We start from the raw sequence: 21145 nt of genomic DNA, 5'->3' as shown, positions 1-21145 counted from the left end.
TACTCCCTACAATTATTTTGTTTTAAAACTTAGAATTATATTATCTATTTAACAAAAAATATACACCGTGCATTTCTTTTTAATCTACACACTTTCTTTTTGGTCTGTTTTTTTTAATCTATACATTACTATTTTTGATAACATGTTACATCTACTTTGTCCTATTTTTTTCCACCAATGTCACCTACTTTTTAATATTTTAGCCCAATTTTTAGTTTTTCTCTCACTTTTCAATTTTTCTTTCCACCTTTATCTCTCATACCTTTGCACATTGTCCTCAGAGCATTGTCAATGGTTGAACTCTTTTTGAGGGTCATCAATTATTTTATTACTTTCTCTCTCATTTCATGTTGTTTATGCCCAACTTACTTAAAAGCCCATTTTTTTAGTCCTAATGGTTAGATTTATTTTTGGGGTCACTGCACCTTACTATTTTTCATACCCCATCTTATTTTCTCTCTCCTTTAATTCTATCCCAATACCTAATGACATCGTGCCACATGTTCTCTCCCATTTCCCAAATCTGTCAACCCTCTTCCTCCTCCCCGCTTTTTCTTTTTGAAAAAACTCCATAAACGGTTTATGAGGAAGAACCGTTTATGGTTCTCTTTCCTCTCTTTTCTTCTCTTTTTTTTTTATAAATATTTTCATATTCTCTCTCCTCATAAACCTCTGGAGGTTCAACTATTAGCAATGCTCTTAGTTTTCCTTAAAAGTGAAGTGAGTAAATTAAAAAGAAACGAAGGGAGTATTTTCTTTACATACTATTTTTTCACTCGTGCATGGCACGGGTCACAAGTCTATTTTTAGGAGCACACGCCATCTAATAAGTGTGTCATGTTATTATTTGACTTTTAATATCCAATAAATAAAACTTCAGGAGAATAAAAATACAAAGTTTAGGACAAAAGATTAATTTACTATGCAATGAACTATTATAGATCATAATGAAGTTGGGTGAATTGGTGAAAACTTTTATGTATTAATTTTTATCGAATTGCATACTAGAATAAATAAACTTTTGTATTCAGTTGTTGTTTAAGTATCAACTAACTAAACATATTTTTATATGGGTAGTTTCTTTTTACGTGAGACATTTTACCTAGGACAACTTTCGTGATAAGTAATTTTAATGTACATACTAAGAAAAATCTTGAAAATATCTATAACTAATTAAGGTAATAGAAAAAAAATTATGGCACTATCTTGCTATCATCATGTGTATGTATAAACAATTCCATGACATTTTTAGTTAGTGATGTAAGATTTTGTCATAATATCTATGTATTATAAAGTTGAAAATGTATGTTAGTACTGCATAAAATTCTGTTAAATATGGGTCTGGGCCGCACCCATCACAGGGAGAGAGAGTCCACTTCACAACACAAAGGAGGTTCCACCTTAAAACCATATAGCAATAAGGGGAGTAATCCCTTTGCATTATAAAGTGAACACATCTCTCTTATTTAATCAATGTGGGACACTCACATGTGGTGTGCGCTATACATCATAGCTTCAACACTCCCCCTCACATGTGAGGTCCCTTTTTCAATTGGCCCAGAGTAATTAACGGTCCCAGTCGTGGGCCTGGCTCTGATACCATGTCAAGGGACCAACTCAACCAAAAGCTTAAGCTGATGGTTGAGGCCCCAGGACTAGATTTATACTCTATCACGCCCCCCCACGCAAGAGCCCTTTGGGCTTGAAGTGTGGATGCAACACAAGTCTCCCTCATACCTGGCGCTAAATATTCCGCTGAGAAATGAGGGGTGGATGAGATTCGAACCCGTGACCATTTTGTCACGTTGGCTCTGATACCATGTTAAATATGGGCCTGGGCCGCACCCATCACAGGGAGAGAGAGTCCACTTCACAACACAAAGGAGGTTCCACCTTAAAACCATATAGCAATAAGGGGAGTAACCCCTTTGCATTATAAAGTGAACCCATCTCTCTTATTTAATCAATGTGGGACACTCACATGTGGTGTGCGCTATACATCATAGCTTCAACAAATTCTCATTTTTGTAAGTTAATTGTCATTGAGAGTTATCGTTATGATATTTACTTCCTCCGTCTCATAATATAGTGCTTACTTCATTTTTGGTGGGTCAAACTTTAAAACCTTTGATTTAATTTTCATTAATATATAAAATAAAACTACTCATGTGGGATCTTGTTATATCCGCCTCAATATATGTACTTTCATAATATCAACTTTTTATTTTATTATTAATACGGAATTGAAGATATTAAAGGTCAAAGTTATATCTTGAAGATTATGTAAAAAAGAAACAATCACTATATTATGGGATGAATGAAGTAGTAAAGATAGAAGTTGACATGAAAAAGAAGCTTTTTAGCTAGGTCTTTTGCGTAAGAGAAGAGTGGTGCGTGAAAAGATAAATTGGCTTGGTAACACCTCTCAATATGGATGTATAATAAATAAAAGTATATGAGATACTCAATCTGTTTTTTTATTATCTTTTTCATTTCGAATCTTGACACTATTCATATTTGGAGATAATATTTTTAATTTTTTTTCAATTTATAAGAAAAATGAAAATAGTCATGTGGGGTCTTGTTTGATTGGTCTCAATTAATATACTTTATAAATATTTAATCATTATAATTTTTACTAATATATAATGAAAGATATTTAAATTTGAATATGTGCAATAGGAGACACGCACAAGAAAGTGAGAAGGATAAAAAAAAACAGAAGGAGTATATCACAATGGTAATCATTTAGGGTGGTTAATTAATCTAGATAAGAAATCTAATGTTGTCTATATCATCACTTTTGTAACTCTCTTTGTATTTTTTTAAAAAATTGGTAAGAAAAAATCTTCTAGGTTGCCCTCACACAAGACCCTTACACAGAGACACATTAAAAGCCAGATACCCCCAACCCCCTCTCCCTTAAATCCCAAGCAAATGTCTGGGGTAGGAATTGAACCCTAGACATTGTTAAAGAAGATGGAAAAGCTCACCACTTGAGCCAGTTCCAATTTCTGTAACTCTCTTTGTATATGCTGTACTTTTTTTTGGCTAGTTAGTAAAAGAGAAGTGCTCCTATTTACACAAGTTCTCGCTATTTTTGAGGTCCAACTTAAAAGGCAAGGTTGTTTGGGAGTGTTGGGGGGGGGGGGGTTGGGTAAATGTTCGTTCCTTGGGATGAGAATAGTGGGAATCTTAAGGGGAGTCTTGAGGGGAGTCTTATAGCAAGACTCAACTATATTTGAGTAAAGTCTTGGACAGAGTCTTGAATTAGGTTTTAATATTTAAGGCTGCTCTCAAGACTCTTGCCATGTAACGGATATATTTTTTGACCAGTAAAAAATGTTATGGGTCTTATTCTTTTTTATAGAGTAAATAATCTCTATAGAATCCAAGGAATAAAATATAAAATTGGAATGAGTTTGAAGTGAATCTGTACAATTAAAATTAGTAAAAAGTTAATGTGGCACAATCTAAAGTTTGGAGTCCAATATGTGGAACAACCTCACCCTTAAAGTATCTCTAATAGATTTCACAACCATATTGTAGAAACAATATGTATTCCAAGACAAATACTCGATATAATATGCTACAAGTCAATTCGATCTGAGTTAGCATGCAAGACACTAGAAGAGGAAGGGGAAGAGAATCCCGTCCATCAAAATTTCCCTAGTGAAAAGCAAAACTCCCCGATTTTGGAATTGGAATGTGCCACAATTTTCAGCCAAGCTTAGGTTAATATGTATTATAATATACTTTGATGTTGAGTACTTAATGAGTAGAAGTGTAGAACTATCTAATGTCTATACTTCCTTTTATTAGCATTTTCTTAACTTTAAGATTATTAAAGTTGATGACTCATAGTGCAAGGACACTTGGCTCCAGAGGAAACAACAACCCAAAATGAGTTGTCATACCTCGTGAGGTGTTTCCATTGGAAAAAGCTACAAGGAATTTTTTTTGAACAATCTCTCTTATAAAGTTGGTTTCCCTACATCATCTTCTCAATACGTGGTAAGAATTGAGATTCCATTTATGTTATATTTATATAAATATACATAACGTTCTAAATAATAAAGTACTGATTAGTGGAGTAAGATTATATACCTCTCACCAAAAAACATTATATATCCCTGAAAGCATATAATTCCATGATTATTATAATAAAAGCCTAAAAGTTCGATGATCTCTATCTTGATTTTTGTGTAAATGACGATACGCGATTTCAAATATAAACACGAGAAAAATAGAACCTTGACTATATCTGCCTGAGCAAGTACTATATCCACCTTTTCCTTTTCTATTTATACACTATGTTGAGCTCCAAAATTTTATAATTGCAATGAATTAAACAACAAGTCTTTATAAGGGCCTATATAAGAAAGACCCTCAAATTGTCATATACAATACAAGTGTTTCATATAAGTTATATAAAATAAGAAAGAGATATGATAACTTAATAGAATATCATTTCGAATTACAGACATGCATGTTTAGGGTTTGGATCATGGTCTTAATAATATGTTAGGCAATTACTTGTGGTTAAGGATGGAAATGGGTGATGGATCATCCATCATCCGTTTATCCCGGTTTTTTAAATGGATGAAAAATTCTATTTAAATGGATGGAAAGCGGGTGGCGGGTGAGAATTTTTTCACCCGTCACCCGATCCATCACCCGTTTAACCTCCAACCCATCATCCATTTATTAAGTTTTACATGTAAACTTACTTACTTTTTATATTTTTGATAGAAATATTTTATATCATGTATATCATATCACAGATTTCATTAGAAAATATACTACATGGTTTCACCGGTTTATCACCCGACCCACCCGTTTCACCCGGTGCGTGACGGATGGATGGATGCGGGTGGAGTGGATGGATGCGGGTGATGCTCCACCCGCCCCGAATCCCATCCATTTCCATCCCTACTTGTGGTGAAAATGGATCTTTAGGCTTGTCTCTTATACTGTTTAACCTTGTATTCATTTCCTGAACTGTTGTCATAAGCTAGTAACCTAACAAGATTGGTTTTGGAATCAATTATCTTTCGTAATATTTTTTTTTTAAAGAAATACTTATATTTGCTCATAGAACCTTGTCGGCAGAGCAACTTTAAGAAGAATAATTGTAACAAATGAGGATACTATTAAGATTAGCAATTCAATAAAGAGTTTAGAGCGGTCATACATACATGCGTTAACATTCCTCAGTGAATCTACGTATAATACGGGCTCGACACGCAAACAGCATGGGAGAACATGCCGTCATTAAATGTGAATTAGTTGTACTAAATGACGGTTTGGTCGGTTGCATTGTGTTTTGCAACGTGAACTTCGATGGTTTCTGCACATGTAATGATGTACTCCTATCAACTAATTTAAGACTAAATAAGGCAGGCAAGAACCATAAAGATCCAGGTGTTCTTCCGTGTATTCCTGCTAGTTTACATCCATTGGATAATCGACATTATTACTTGCCAATTAATTAGATAATCTAAACGAAAAACTTAACTTGGAGCTCAGGAATAAGGGAGTTTTTCATTCAATGTGTATCTATGAGAGAATTGAATCCTAGACTATGTACAAGATTTTAAGGTAGAGAAGAAAGTTTAGCGGTGCCTCTATCACCTCAACATCACTGTTTAATACCTCTATAAAACTTGAATATGTTGTGACTGTGAATTTCTTTTGGGAGGCAAGCGACTTGTTTCAATATAATTGTGATCAAATCGATTGTAGATGGAGAAAGCAAGAGCTTGGTGAGGAAGGACAAGTGACTTACATAAAGGACAAGGACTATAGTGTTAGCATAATTCTAAATTAAACCTACTTACACTGAATATATAAGTAACATTTGTTCTTCAAAATAGTTTTCCATTGGTTTTATTAAGGCTCCGTTTGATAGGGCGTAAAACATTTTCAGTGTAAAATGATTTTCATGAAAAACAATTTACAATGAAAAACCCAATTCCTAAATTAGTTTTCCGTTGTTTGGTTCGATATAAGAAAAATGATGAAATGAAAGTAAAATAAAAGGGAAAGTAAGGAGGTAGTGAGAGGAGTGTACAAGAGAGATAAGGAAAATAGTTTTCCCTTCATTTTAAAAGAAAAATGGTGTTCCATCATTGGGAGAGTAATTTTACCCCAAGGGAAAATAGTTTTACACTCTTTTGCCAACCAAACAATGTAAAACCGAAAGTTGAAGAAATCAGTTTTCTGGGAAAACGTTTTACGCCCTACCAAATGGAGCCTTAGTTAAACTTTAGAAGCTTTAACCATAGCTTTTTTTTTTTTTTTTTTTTTGACGAGTTTAACCATAGCTTCATATGAATAAAGAAACATAGAAACATAGTAACATGAGAGATCTAGTTAGAAGTGTTGTAATTTGTACTTTCAGGGGATGTTTGGTTGGAAGAGAGAAAAAAAAGAAAAGAATCAAGTAAGAGTTCACAAAGGAAAGGAACTCCAAATTCTCTAATTTACCAAGATGTTTGGTTAGACAAGAAAAAGGATTACAAAAATTGAACCCTTCTCCTTCCTCCCCTCCCCCCTCTTTCCCATATTTTCTCTCACTTACGCCAGCAGCTGGGCATTAGTGTCGACCACGAGATCGCCGAACTTTTCTTTTCCGTGCCTGCCGACAACCAGTTGAAGATTCGGTGGCTTTTCACCTGAGTTTCTAGCTCTGTCTCCTCTCTGTTGTAGGTCAGGTGGTTTTGGGTGTGTTGTTGGTTGATTCAGGGGCTGGGGATGGTTATTTCGGAGATGGTGTGTGTTGACCCTTGAGTTTTGAAGATGACTTAACCACAAAAGACATATTGTATTTTATTTATGATGTTGCTAGCTAATTCATTCTCGAGCAAATAGAATACTTGATCAAAGATTAAAATGGAGATCAATCAAAGATCGAAGTGAGGATATTTGAATGATGAAGTATCAAGCTTGGAGTGAAGATTAGAATACATTAGGGTGTATTTAATATTTTCTCGTTAAGGTTGAGTGAATGCTCAATTTAGTTTGTATTGAATTCTCAAACGGAACTTGGTTATGTTCCCATGAAAGGAACAGACACTGGCACAATTAGGAACAAGGTTAAGGAATAGACTTAGAAACAGCTAAAGGAACCCCTAATATTTCCTAAGTGGTGCGCCTAACATTATGTGTGCGCCCAACTAGTTAGTTAGGAGTCCTAGGTTAGTTTTGACTAGATCCACTATTTTAGGGAGTTTGTTATTAGTTTGTTAGGAAAAGATTCAAAATGATTTTTTGATTTAATTAGGATAATATCAAACCTTTTTAAATCTTATCTTTTATATTTTAATTAAACCAAAAGATTTTGTTTTCAAAATCAAATATAATTTACGGTTATAAAAATATTTTCTTTTTAATTAAAAAATGATTTTCGGTTTTAATTAACTTATTGATAAATATATTTTCCTAAAAACTATTTAAAATCAAAATTTTAATTACTCCCAAAGTAACCAGAAATCACGCCTAAACACACTACTGCTACACGTTTGTAGTTAGTGGTTAGTGGGCTTAATTAATTACTTCCCAAGTCTAAATTAATTTAGTTAGATTAATTGTTCCCCAAGCATTTACAAATCACATAATGTTTTACTGCTTCTCATGTTTAAGTTAAGTAGTGGGGTGAGTGGAATAATTATTTCTCAAGAAATATTTTATAAAAACTAATTAATTAAGTTATGAACATCATGGGATAATGGATTTAAGTAGTGGATAGTTTATGTCTTGCCTAAGTACTCTATAAATAGGCGACTAAACCTTAGATTATTTTGTGTATGACTTTTAGTAGTCACACCAATGGGTGTTTGACTTTTAGTAGTCACACCAATGTGTGTCTGACTTAGCTTAATATTCTTAGTTGTCTTAAGAGTCAGTGTCGTTCCTAATAAAATTCATACTTTCTTTATTCGAGTTATTACTCTTCCATTGTCTTACAAATTGTATTTTTGGGTAAGGGTTTGAGTGAACTCTTGTAAGTGTGAGAAGCTTTGAGTGAAGCGTGAGAAAGAGAAAGAGAAAGGAACTTCGAGTGAAGTTCGAGAGGAACAACAGTTGTGGAAACTGTTATTGGGGAACTTGAGTTTAGAAACTTAAGTTGTGGCTCGAGAGAAAAGTATAGGTTTGTAAACAAAGTCGTTTGGCCTATTATAGTGCAAAGTTTGAGTTAAAATCCCTTGTGGTCGAGGTTGTTTCTTCCTATTGGGCCTAGGAAGTTTTTCCTCGCTAAAATCTCTCGTGTTCCCTTTGTGCGTTCCCAAGCTATCTATTAATTTCGCAAAAAGCATAGCATATTCTCTCACTATAATTCACTCCCCCTCTTGTAGTGCTCATATTATATAACAGTGTGAGGTTTCTGTTGGTAAAGGCGGTGGTTTCAGCAGGTGAGGTAGGGTATCAACGATAATGCACAACAAGAATCCGCCTTTTTAGCGTCTAACATACATTAGCGTCCGTCATTTTACGCAGACAGTAAGTCAACATACCGTCCGTCTTTTATCAGATGATAACTAGTGTCTGAAATCCTAAATTTAGCGTTCGTCCACTAATCAGACGTAATTTATCGTCGGTCAATAAAGGTCAACGTGGAGGAGTCGTAGCTTGGGTGTGGTGTGGGGTCAGCCTGGTGTTCGAGGTATGGTGGGGTGGTAGCGTGGTGGTCAGTTGTAATTATGCTATAGAGGAATTTGGGGGAATTCAAAATCTTGGGGGCCTAGAGTAAATCAATCTAAGGGGAAGATGGATAATTCTAAATTGAAATATAGGTAAAGGGAATAGAAAAAACCATCAATCAAACATCAAGTAAGGAAACACAAGTTTGGAAACCCTTTTTCTTTTTTAACACCCCTGAATCAAACTCCCCCTCATAATATTAAGATTTTATCATTTATATTAATGTGTAACGAAATCTATATAGTAATGCTTAAAGGCATGCCCTGACTAGAAAGAAGCAAATGGCGTATCTAGAAAGAGTAGAGGGAGTATAAGGTGTTGTTTGGTTGGAAGCTATTTCCCTTGGAAATACAAATTCCTAGGAAATACATTATGGGTGTTGTGTTTGGTTGGAGGGAAATGGGAAAAGCATAGGAAATACAAATTCCAAGGGAAATAGAACTTCCCATGAAACATGGGAAATAACTCACCAAGCCCCCCCTTGGTGAGTAATTTCCTAGGAAATGCAATTTCCTATGGTGTCAACCAAACAATTTTGTCTAATTCCTAGGAAATTAACAAGGGAAAGAATTTCCCATGAAATATAAATTCACATTGGAAATTACTTCCCATGTGAACCAAACGATGCCTAAGACTTTGTCTCAAATGTATATATTTTTATATGCACATAGATGCGTAATATACATGGTGATAATAAAATGGTTATAGAAACAGAATAAATATGTGAAAGAGTAAAAATGAGCGCACAACTAATATGAAGGTTGTCTAGTATAGGGATGGCAGTGGGGCGGGTTAAGTAGGAGACCCCCCCCATCCTCGCGGAAGTGGGACTAAAATGGTTCTAGGTTTGGCGAGGATGGGGCGGGGATGAGGATTAAAATCGTACCCGCAATGGGTGGTGGAGCGGTTGTGGATTTAAGATAGACCCACTCCATCCCCTCCCGTCCTGCCCCACCCCACCTCCGCCCGCCACACATATTTATTAATAATATGTTATTTATATACTTATATTATTTATAATTTTATCTTGCAAAAGATAAATATGTAGGTATGATGTGGGTACGAAATAGGTGCAGGTATCCACGCGAGTGGTGGAATGACGATGAAGTGAGTATAATGCGGGTACGAAATTGGTGCTGGTAATACCATGTGGGTGATAGGGCGAGGATGGATCTATATATGTACTTGGTGGGGTAGGAATGGGTCTGAAATTTTCCTTGCAATGGATGGTGGGGCGGAGATGGGGATGAGAATTTTATGCAGGTATGGGTGTGGAGGTACCATCATCCTCACCCTTACTCACCTCGCCCAATTTCTTCGTTGATTCGACGAAGAATCTATTATGAGGAAATGTGTGGGTACGTAGGAATAACAATTATATTTCCAATTAGTGAAAAATTTCCATGTTTGACATACTTGGAAGTAAAATGTGGGGAGATTGAGACGCTGATGAAAAATTATCTTTTTCATTAATTTTGTCACGTAGGTGGGGATGGTGATAATCTTCAATGAGCATGAACACAAACTTACACCATAGGAGAGTCAAACTGCACATTAATTTAGGGGTTTCTAACCTAAAACCAACAGTAGGAGTGTAAGTTTGAATTTCGATTTAATTTTGGGACGAAACCAAACTAAAGCAAAATAAATCTAGCTTTAATATTTTAGGTTAAAATCCAAACCAATATTCAACCCAACCAAACCAAATCGAAATTTTTTTATGTTCCAAAATTCAACCCAACCAAACAAAAAGTAAAAAAAACATAACTAAAGTGTGATAACAAATTATTTCTCACCTAAGATAATTTATTCATATAACAATTGCAGATTGCATAACACAATTGACATTTATACATGAAGATGATCATCAAGCACCCATTATCACAAGTCATGTTATTTCTCACTCAAGACAAATAACCTATAAAAATAAAAAGTGTGAGCAGATACCACATCATGAAAAATAAAAACAAAAACATTGAAGTACTTATCAGAGACTCGGAGATCAGATCAGATAACAAAGAGATGGCAATTTATGGTTAGGGTTTTGTTAAGGAAAAATTAATTCTAAAATCCAAACTTACGTCGGTTCGCTAAGTTTAATTCCACCTTATAATGTAGCTTCTCAAAATAATCCAGTTTTTTTATTTACTTGTCATCACCAACCTATTTTGGTTCAGTTGTATGCAAGCCAAAAAAAATTGGATTATTTTGAGAAGCTATCCCACAAAGATAGGATATCTATACAAATATATTAAAAGACGTGCGAAAACAAGAAACTATGCCACGTGGCGCTTTCCCTAGAGAGTTTTAGTTTATGTAATCCATGTACAATAAAAAAAATTAAGAAATTGCATAGTATAGGGTTTGATCTCGAGACCTCAAGTACATATACTAAAGTTTTAACCACTAGGCTAAGTTGTATTTAGTGTTATTATCATAAAGTATTATATTAATAAATGAAATTTTTTCTTACTCCGGGTATAGCCCGGGCCTAATAACTAGTTCTAAATTAATCAAAAGTGAGATTAAGTTCAGCTAAGTGCTAACCACCCAAAGGTAGGATTATTATAATCCATTTTTCCTTTTGTTAATTGTTATGACTTAGAGCATCCACTACTATGAAGGCATGAATAATTCATCTCATTCTCTCTGCAACTTTCTCTTTCATCATTCAAAAAAAATGTCATGGATCATGATCAAAATTTTCAAAATCATCACACCCATGACATAAGAAAATGTCATTTGTTTTCTCTCTCCTACTTTGCTTCAATGTTTTTAAAAAAGTGTTTGAAAAAAATGGCAAATTGCATATCATTTTATAGATCTAGAAAAATGACCATTCATATTTTTTTTGATTTGTAGTTTTTGAAATATAAACCATTGTAATTTGGCAAATACATTTTGTTATACAATTTTCCACCACTTGGTAGGCCCACTTTTCTCATGACATAATCATTTTTTGTTCACCGTGTCACTCATTTCTTGGTTGGTCACAACATGAGAACATATTTTGCTAGTTGTTCATGATGGAGATCAATTTTTTTTTCTATCCCATGAACTAATTTTACATCATGGTGATGAACTAAAGTGGAAGAGAAAGTTGGGCTGACTGATATAATGGTTTGACTTATGAGCCTTTATGTTTCTAAAATATCAGACACGCATGTATATAGGAAATGAAAATTCGGGTTGGTGTAGTATTTTTTTTTTCAAAATGAAATCCGAACCAAATCGAAAATCCAAAAAAAAATGAATTTTTTCAGTTCAAACCAAACCAAATTATTAATCCGATTTAGTTTTCAATTTTTAAATAACCAAATGACTTACATCCTCACGAATTAGTAATGAATAAAGTAGCCTAATAGGCATATATGTTAGTAATCCTCTTCATTATTAAATTTAGGACTTACATGTGAATTAACACTCCCCTTCATATATAAGTTTTCCTCTTAGCACTCCTTTTATATGTGCTCGTCTTTTTCTTACAATCTGGAGATAAGGTCACAACATCCCTGTTGGGACTTCTTCTCCAAGACTTTCAATGTTAGGTTTTTTGCATTATATTCATGTCATCGAGACCTCTCTTTTCAGAGGATTATGGGAAATGATCTTTCGCTCTAATAACATAATAAAATTTCACTGAGCCGCATACACAAACCTTCAACGGAGGATACTCTAACCACATATGTGTCTATAGTCTTGTGAGGTTCCATCTTAAAACCAATTGGTATATATGTATTTCAAGTAGCCCATTAGGATAATAAGACAATACGCCTATTGTCGAGTGAGGATCCTGGCCCGTTTCAAATTATAAGGCATGTAAATCACTTTTACACATATTAACAATTTAGTTAGTTTTAGTTAGATTTTCATAGGTAATAAGAATTGACTTTAAATATTATATTGATGATACAAAATAACCTAAAAATCTTATTTTGGTAGTATGAAGTTACATTTAATTTTTTATTTATATTGTAAAATGCCTTAATTTTGAAATAATTTTTTAAGCTGAAATACCTTATAATTATTTGAAACTGAGGAAATATATGTTAGTCATCCTTATTCTTATTCTTTAATGTGGAATCACATGAGGGTTTTCTTGTTTGGGAATACATTTGTTTATATTCATTATCTATTTCTGTTTGCGAATTTATTGAGAATATATTAGGAACAAATAATGAACATCTTATTTGCTAACTATAATAAAAGTTATAGAGAGAAGGAGCTGATCTTATATCATAGTAGTGGATGCTTTAAGTCATAAGAATTAACAAAAACCCTAACTTTAATATAATCGATGATCGAACATATTTAATAGGGAACATCTTATAACCCTAAACATTTATGTTCATGGTAGTTAGAACAATCAGTGATTGAACATCTTTAATGTGGAACATCTTATTTGCCAAATATATCAAACATCTTATTTGTTTATATTATTCCTAGTATATTCCCAACAACGACCAAGCAAGGGACTGAGACTAACTTAATGATTTCCCATTCCTCAATTCACCCTTTAATCTTCATAATTCCGATTCCACATGCCTAACCGGCTAACCCCTATAAGGTTTCGTCATACTATTATAAAAAAAACAACTGATAAGAAAAAACACCTTTAAAAGCGAAAATATGGAATTCGACTTCTAATAGAAAACCTGCTGAACAACATAAGAAATATTAGGACGAGTAAAGGTGAGGTACTGAAGAGCACCTGCAAGACTTCAACATAAGGTAGGATCATGAAACTGTGGTCCAACATCGGCACTAAGTTTAGACTTAGTGTCTACAGGAGTAGCAACAGATTTACAACTGGCCATGCCTGCGCGCTCTAGAATTTCCTGTGCATTTTTATGCCGGGATAATAGCATATGGGATGGTGCCCGGGTGACAACAATAAATAACTTAAGGGTCCCAAATCAGACATTGAGAACTCAGTTTTGAGCTGAGCTATGAGGCGTTATCGCATATCATCAGAGGAAGTAACCAACAAATATCATCAACGTACAAAAGTAAATATGCAGTATTTGAGCTACGACAAAAAGTAAATAGAGAGTTATCGCTCTTAGTGATAATAAATCCCATGTGTAAGAGATGAGTAGCAAATTATCACTGATACCACGCACGAGGAGCCTGCTTTCGTCCATAGAGAACCTTGCGCAGACGGCAAACATAATGAGTTGTGCGCGAATCAACAAAACCTGGAGGTTGATGCATATAAACTGTCTCACGAAGATCACCATGGAGAAAAGGCATTTTTAACATCAATTTGATGAATATACCACTTTCTAGCCCTAGCTAAACTTAAGACAGTTTGAATTGTCTGTGGTTTGACCACATGACTTAATGTTTCATCACAATCACACCAATTTCCCACGACCTGCCATCATAAACAAGTCGAGCTTTGTGCCTTCCAAGGTCACCATTAGATTTCAATTTCTATTTGAAGAGCCGCATAAATTAACAATATTCACCCCCGAAGGCCTAGGTACTAGTTCCCAAGAACCTGTTTTAATTAAAGCACCAAATTCATCTTGCATGGCCGTATTCCAATTGGGATCGGTCAAGGCTTGTTTGTGATTCTTGGAAAGAGGAGAACGACATAGTGTAGGAACAATAGCGGGCACAGTAAGGGCATAACGAGGGTTAGGTTTGACAATACTATGCTGACTACGGGTTACTCTAGGCAAAGAGGGGGGGGGGGGGGGGGGGTGGGCGAGTGGGCTTGATAGGAGCACAACCTCGTTTAGGAGGAGGCATGTAGGGTGTAGTAGTAGACGGGCTGAAGTCCAAGTGGACTGGAGTGGGCTGAGATGTGGCGTGAGACCTTGGAGCACCAGAATGAATCACTGGGGTGTGTGTGAGGGAGGATGCGGCCCAGCAGAAGGAGAGAGCTGGGAGCGCTGGCCGTGGATTCAACATTTATGAGGGGCGCTGGGCTGGTGCGGTAAAAAAAAGAATTGAAGAGGGGTGATGGCTCGTATGAGGTAGGGGAGACATTTTGTGTTTGGGCTAAAGGAAATTGTTGTTCATTAAATATTACGTGGCGAGATATAATCATTTTGTTTGTGGCAAGATCAAGACACCGATAGCCTCTGTGGTTACGGGGATAGCCTAAAAAGACACAATGTGTGGAACGAGGAGAAAGCTTGTTAGGATTTGTAGCTGTGAGTTTAGGGGAAACAAAGACAACCAAAGACACGAAGGTGGTCATAACTCATAAGGTGGCGTTATAAAAAATAGAGATTGAGCTGGAGTAGTGTTTTTGAGCGCTTTTGTGGGTAGCATATTAAGAAGATATGTAGCAGTTTCGAGAGCACACACCCAATACTTGTGAGGAATTGAGGCATGGAGGAGAATAGTGCGAATGATATTGTTTATGGAGCGAATCATGCGTTCAACTTTGCCATTTTGAGAGGATGTGTAGGGACATGAGAAACGAAAAGTTATACCTTGTTGAACACAAAATAATTTGAACGGGTCATTATCAAACTCATGACCATGATCACTTTGGAAGGATTTAATGGGGCGTTCGAATTGAGTGAGGACATATTGTTGAAAATTTGAGAAATATTGGAAAACCTCAGATTTGTATTTTAAGGGAATTATCCACACATAATGAGTGAAATCATCAAGCAAAACTAAATAATATTTATGACTATCAATGCTAGGAATAGGGGATGTCCATAAATCAACATGAATAATATCAAAAGCACATGAAGTGGTACTACTTGAATTAACAAAAGGAAGTATAACATGTTTCCCTATAGGACATGAAGTACAAAAATTGGAGGAGTACTCCTTATTGAACTGTAAAAAAGTATTGCTCCTAAGAAAGCTTAAAGGTTGGGCGCTAGGGTGCACTAGTAGAATAAATGCTATTTGCTGCGGTAATATTGCTGCGGTTTTACCTATACGCAGCAATATAACACGCAAAAAGAAAATAAAAAATAGAAATTGACAATATTGTTGCGGTTCCCGCCAAAAACCGCAGCAATATTGTCTAACAGATACTTTTTAAAATAAAGTGGGGCTTTGAACCGCAAATATTGCTGCGGTTTCCACGTAGGACCGCAACAATATATTAAAATAATTTTAAAAATTATTATTTTAATATATTACTGCGGTTCCTTATGAAAACCGCAGCAATATTGTCATTAGGGTAGTTTAATAAAACTAAGGCGCGGTTCACTTTCTCTTCCCTCATCATGCGCCGTCTCACCACATTTTCTTTTCCTCTCTCACCACACATTCTCCTTCATCCTCGTTCTCCTCCCTCATTTTCGTTCTTCGTCGTCCTTCAATCATCCCTCACCAGACGAAGTCGTCTAGATTTCCCTCATCCTCACCAGACGAAGTCGTCGAGATTTCCCTCATCCTCACCAGTCGAAGTCCGCGCTTGTCGTTCCTCGCGAAGTTCGGTCGTCGTTCAGATCGAAGACTTGACCCTTCGAAGCTCGCGCTCGTCGTTTCTCGCGAAGCCTTCGTTGTTCCTGTTGAAGCGTTCGTCGTTCCTCTTGAAGCCTTCGTCTTCCTCGCGCTTGAAGCCTTCGTCGTTCCCTGATTTCAACATTCTTGTTCCCTGATGTGGTGAGACGACGGATTCTTGTTTTCATCAGGTCTTTCTCTGATTTTGACATTCAATTTCTTGTGTTTTTTTCAATATTGCGTCCTTTTTGCTTTGAATTTTACCACCTGATTTTAATTTTTCAAGTTTACGTTTATTTTGCAAGATTTTGGTCCTGTTCAATCGTTGTTCGTCCTCGCTTGAGTTTACCAGCTGTTCGTCCTCGTTGGTCGCCGACCTTGAATCGCTCGAGTTCTTGGCGATATTACAGTTTCATTTTTCAGTTTGTGATTTTCTTGTTTTAGGGTTTTTTATTTTCAGTTTTTTTAATATTGTTTTTATTATATTTTTTTGCAATTAGTCATTTTGTTGTAACTGTTTTTTTTTATTTTTTGCTTTTTCATTTTACTTTTTGATCTTTATGTAAGTATGTAATTAGTTCTTTTCATTTTTATATATTAATCAGATTCATGTCATTTTATCTTCAGTTGGTGGATAGTGGATGGGTTACATGCTTAGTTTTACTCTTTCAAATTTGATTGCAAACTATTAAAAAAAAAATTTTTTTTTTTTACCTGACAGGGCCTATTGCTGCGGTTTTGGACAACAACCGCAACAATATGTTCAAATATTGCTGCGGTTTCTATCCAAAATTGCAGCAATATATTGTACGTTTTCAATAAAAAATAAATATATTGCTGCGGTTTTGGATAGGAACCGCAGCAATATGTTCAAATATTGCTGCGGTTTGAAACTGCAGCAATATTATTATTACCTATTGCTGCACCCTTAATTGCTGCGCGCCCAAAATCGCAGCAATATGCAACTTTTTGACCGCAGAAATATTGGAAAACCTCAGATTTGTATTTTAAGGGAATTATCCACAAATAATGAGTGAAATCATCAAGCAAAACTAAATAATATTTATGACTATCAATGCTAGGAATAGGGGATGTCCATAAATCAACATGAATAATATCAAAAGCACATGAAGTGGTACTACATGAATTAACAAAAGGAAGTATAACATGTTTCCCTATAGGACATGAAGTACAAAAATTGGAGGAGTACTCCTAATTGAACTGTAAAAAAGTATTGCTCCTAAGAAAGCTTAAAGGTTGGGCGCTAGGGTGGCCTAGACGATTGTGCCATGTGGATGTGGAGACTGTAGTAGTGAGGGAAGTGGCAAGGTAAGTAGACGGATTGGTGTGAGTGACTAGATAAAGGTCTCCCGAACTATTGCATCTCGTTATGAGAGACCCCGTTTTGAGATCCTTCACAAAAAAACAAAAGGATCAAATTCTATAGAGACAAAATTATCAGAAGTAAATTTTCGGATAGAAATTAGGTTTTTAATTATTTGTGGAGCTAAGAGAACATCACGAAGGGCAAGAGGAATTGTGTGAAGAATGGTATGACCATAGCGTTATCAAAATGCGGTGTCTATTACCAACAAGAATATGATTATTAGTGCGTCAATTAAACAAGGGCATGAGAGTACATGAGTTATGAGTCATGTGGGATGTAGCTCCAGAGTCGATGTACCAGCCCTCATCAGGTTGTTGCAAGGTCATTGTGGAAAAAGCTTGGCACATTTCAGTATGAGTCATCCAAGGGTCATAGGATGTCGGATAGGCGTGGTAGGCCTGCTGAGTGGCCACTTGTCCACGTGTGCTGAGCTCCAACAGGAGGTGGGCACGCATGCTATTGGGGATAAGGGAAAGGTGGTTGGGCCCAAGTCTGTGGAGCTACAACAGGTGTCTAGTATCCCCGAGGATGGGATTTGGCTGAGGCCAAATACATAGGCTGACCAGGCCAATTTTGTTGCTGTTGTTGCATTTTGTTGTGGGATCCACGACCCCTGCCGACCGCAACTCATGTTGCTGTTATTTCGGCTCCGACCACGGTCGCCGTTCCGACCTCCACAGTCGCCACCACGGCTGGGCTGCTGGGTCTGATTGTGGGCCGGTTGTTGGGTCGGCGAGTTGGAAGCATCGTTTTAAGCGATGAAAGTTTAAGTCGTGTTGGGGGATTCTTGTGCCGGGCGAGATTCCTCAAGCAATAATCTAGAATGTGCCGTTTCAAAAGATGGCAGAGGGCCAGTTTGTTATACAAAAGATGCAACAGTATCAAAGTCGGTATGAATGAGTCCAGATACCATGTGCAAAACTAATTCTTACTCATAAACAATTTGATCAACATTGGCTAATTGATCTTTGAGATGCTTTAACTGTTGACAATATGCGGATATGTCGGGGAAATTGGACAGGTGCAAGGCGTTAAATTGATTCTCCAGATATACGGCTCTTCTGTGTTTGTTATCTTGGAAAATAGCTTGAAGTTGATTCCATGTTTCTTGGGCAGTAGCGTCGCGATACAGTATAGTTTGAAGTAAGTCAGAGGAGATGGTGCCATATATCCACTTTTTCACAATTGAATCGAGGCTATTCCATAAATCAATCGGTATATCAGGGCGCGGGGTTTTGGGATCAATATGGTCCAAAACGTTGCAGGTATGACAATGGATTTCAAAGAGTTCAACCTAGTTGGAATATTGAGATTTTTCAGGATCAAGTATGATGGGAATCTCGTTCTTTATGTTACTGACAGCATATGCAGGATGAAAGGCGGCATGCGGTGTTGTTAGAGTATTCTGCGGGTCGGGCGTAGAGGGTTCGCCGTCAGGACTGCCAGTCATGATGGCAGTAGGTTGAGCAGAAATTGTGGGAAGGCAGTAGAATAATCACAGAAGGCACGAAGCAAAGGTAAAGTAGAAAACTAGAATATAAAATTGGAGACTTTGGACTTGAGGTCCAATGGCCAACTTTGCTGTGCTGAATTTGGCACGAAGGAAAGGTGAAGAAAAAAAAAGTCGAGACTTTGGACGAGAGGTCCGAAGGTGTTCTTTGCTGTGCAAAATTTGGATCGCTAGTCTACGCTCTTGGTATCATGCATGTTAGATACTGTGAACTCCCTACCATTGGAGTATTATCATTGATCAATATGTAGTGATTACAAAATAATCACCCTCACCATGTTAGGAAGCGAAACTATATAATAAGGATACTACTCATACAAAATATATCCTAAAACAGTGAGAAAAATATTATCCTAATATTATTCTCTATCAGCTACATTTGTCAAATATTTTTACTTTTAGTATGTGGTATCAACATATTATTTACCTTTATACTCTTGTTTTTGTCTTCATCACATAAAAGAAAACTAATTTATGCTTTATTGCTCTACTTTTCAATGGTCTCCACATGTTTCCTTGCTATGTGTGCTAAAGTAAATTTAGTAATTAAAAAAAGACGAAGGGAGTACTTACCAAACACCTCTATATAAACTACTAGTCAAATCAGATTATACAATCAACTATTTAGTTATCAGCTAATACAATCAACTAAAAACTAACGACTATCAGCTGATTGCAATTAATAATATAAAACTTCCAAATAAGGAAAACATTGCAATTAAAAAAGAATGGAGAAAATACTTAATAGTTGATTGGTTAAACATGGGAAGTAAAATATTCATAGGAAATTGTGTTCTTTGCCTTGCCCCTCTTGAGGATCAAGAAAAAACATTTCTTACAAACTGCAAATCTTTCCATGAGAAGTTTCATTTCTCGAGAAGCATTTAACATAACTTAACTTGCTCTATCTTATGGACGTAGAACTTGTTAAGAAGTGATAGCTAATAGACCACTCACTCATTCCACTTCTACTCCATATTTTCATATATCAAGCAAACACACACTTAATGAGAATGACTACAATATCTTTTACTAATTTCATTGTCTTCGGTATTAAAACATGTTTACTTTTTTTTTTTTTGTTGTAAATGAGTATTACTCCCTCCGTCCCAATTTAGTTGCTACATTTTGACCGTAGGCACTATTCACGTTATAACTTTGATTATCTTTTACTTCATATACATAAGAAAAAACATAGTCATGTTAGATCTTGTTTGATTCGTCCCAATTTGTATTTTCCAAATATATAATTTTTTCATACATGTAACTCAAGATATTGGTGTTTGAAGTTGCATCTCGTAAACTGTGAAAAAACAAATGTAGTAGCAACTAAATTGGAACGGAGGGAGTATTAAACACAAAGTATATATAAGTAGGAAGCCTAGCACAAAAATTAGGAGATAGAGAAAGAAAGTCTTGCCTTGAGAATCCAAAAAAGGAAGCCATCAAAAAGGTTTGATTATAGTTGGCAAATAAGATGTTCAATCACCGATTGTTCACTTTTCAGCCAAGCCAACCACTAACATGTGAAGCTCTTTGTAGAAGGGTGGAATAAAGGTCAAAAGCTAGCTCTCACTTGAATCTGAAGCCACAGTTTTGTCAAGATGACAACAAATAATAAACACACTTATTAAAGCAAACAGCTTAATAACTTTAACTATAAATATGACCTCGAAGATACATGTGAAAGAAGAGTAATCAATTATGTTAAGTACCTTAATTTGCTTGTTTAGACCTCTCACGCTAAGTACACTTTCTATCTTTAAATTTTGTTGCTTCAAGAAAGAGCAAATATCACTTCCGGGGAAAGGGACAAGCAATGATGCATATATATATGTCCCAAACTTATTATGGTACCTGTGGACAACAACACCTTAATTAAGTGTATTTGGTGATTAGCAACTACACAAGTACACAACCCATCTTCAAGCAAGAGTACCTTTTTAGTTTCCAAGTATAAAATAGAACAACTAATTTTAATACTTCTACTTGGTTCAGTTGGTAATGGTTTTAGCTTGTGATTTTATTATTACATGCTTGATTCCTATTATTCTGTTTTTTTTTCCTACCCCACTTTTAAGGGATTTATTGAATTTATCAATGAGACGGTATAATACCAT

At 35.7% G+C, this 21145-nt stretch overlaps 1 protein-coding gene across 1 annotated transcript in view; it reads right to left on the bottom strand.

Annotated features, from left to right (window-relative positions):
* Positions 1–20764, bottom strand: part of LOC104901544 (calcium-transporting ATPase 10, plasma membrane-type) — a 56005-nt gene extending 35241 nt beyond the window's left edge. Inside the window, exons 1-2 of the mRNA XM_010689130.4 lie at positions 20741–20764; positions 20446–20607 (exon numbers count right to left, since the gene is read on the bottom strand). Coding sequence (XP_010687432.2) covers positions 20446–20471 — 26 coding nt within the window. The 5' untranslated portion in view covers positions 20472–20607; positions 20741–20764. The remainder of the gene's footprint in view (positions 1–20445; positions 20608–20740) is intronic.
* Positions 20765–21145: the final 381 nt, after the last annotated feature.

Source organism: Beta vulgaris, chromosome 8 (genome assembly GCF_026745355.1).
Source record: "Beta vulgaris subsp. vulgaris cultivar EL10 chromosome 8, EL10.2, whole genome shotgun sequence".
NCBI lineage: Eukaryota > Viridiplantae > Streptophyta > Magnoliopsida > Caryophyllales > Amaranthaceae > Beta > Beta vulgaris.
This window is presented reverse-complemented; position numbering and strand designations above follow the sequence as displayed.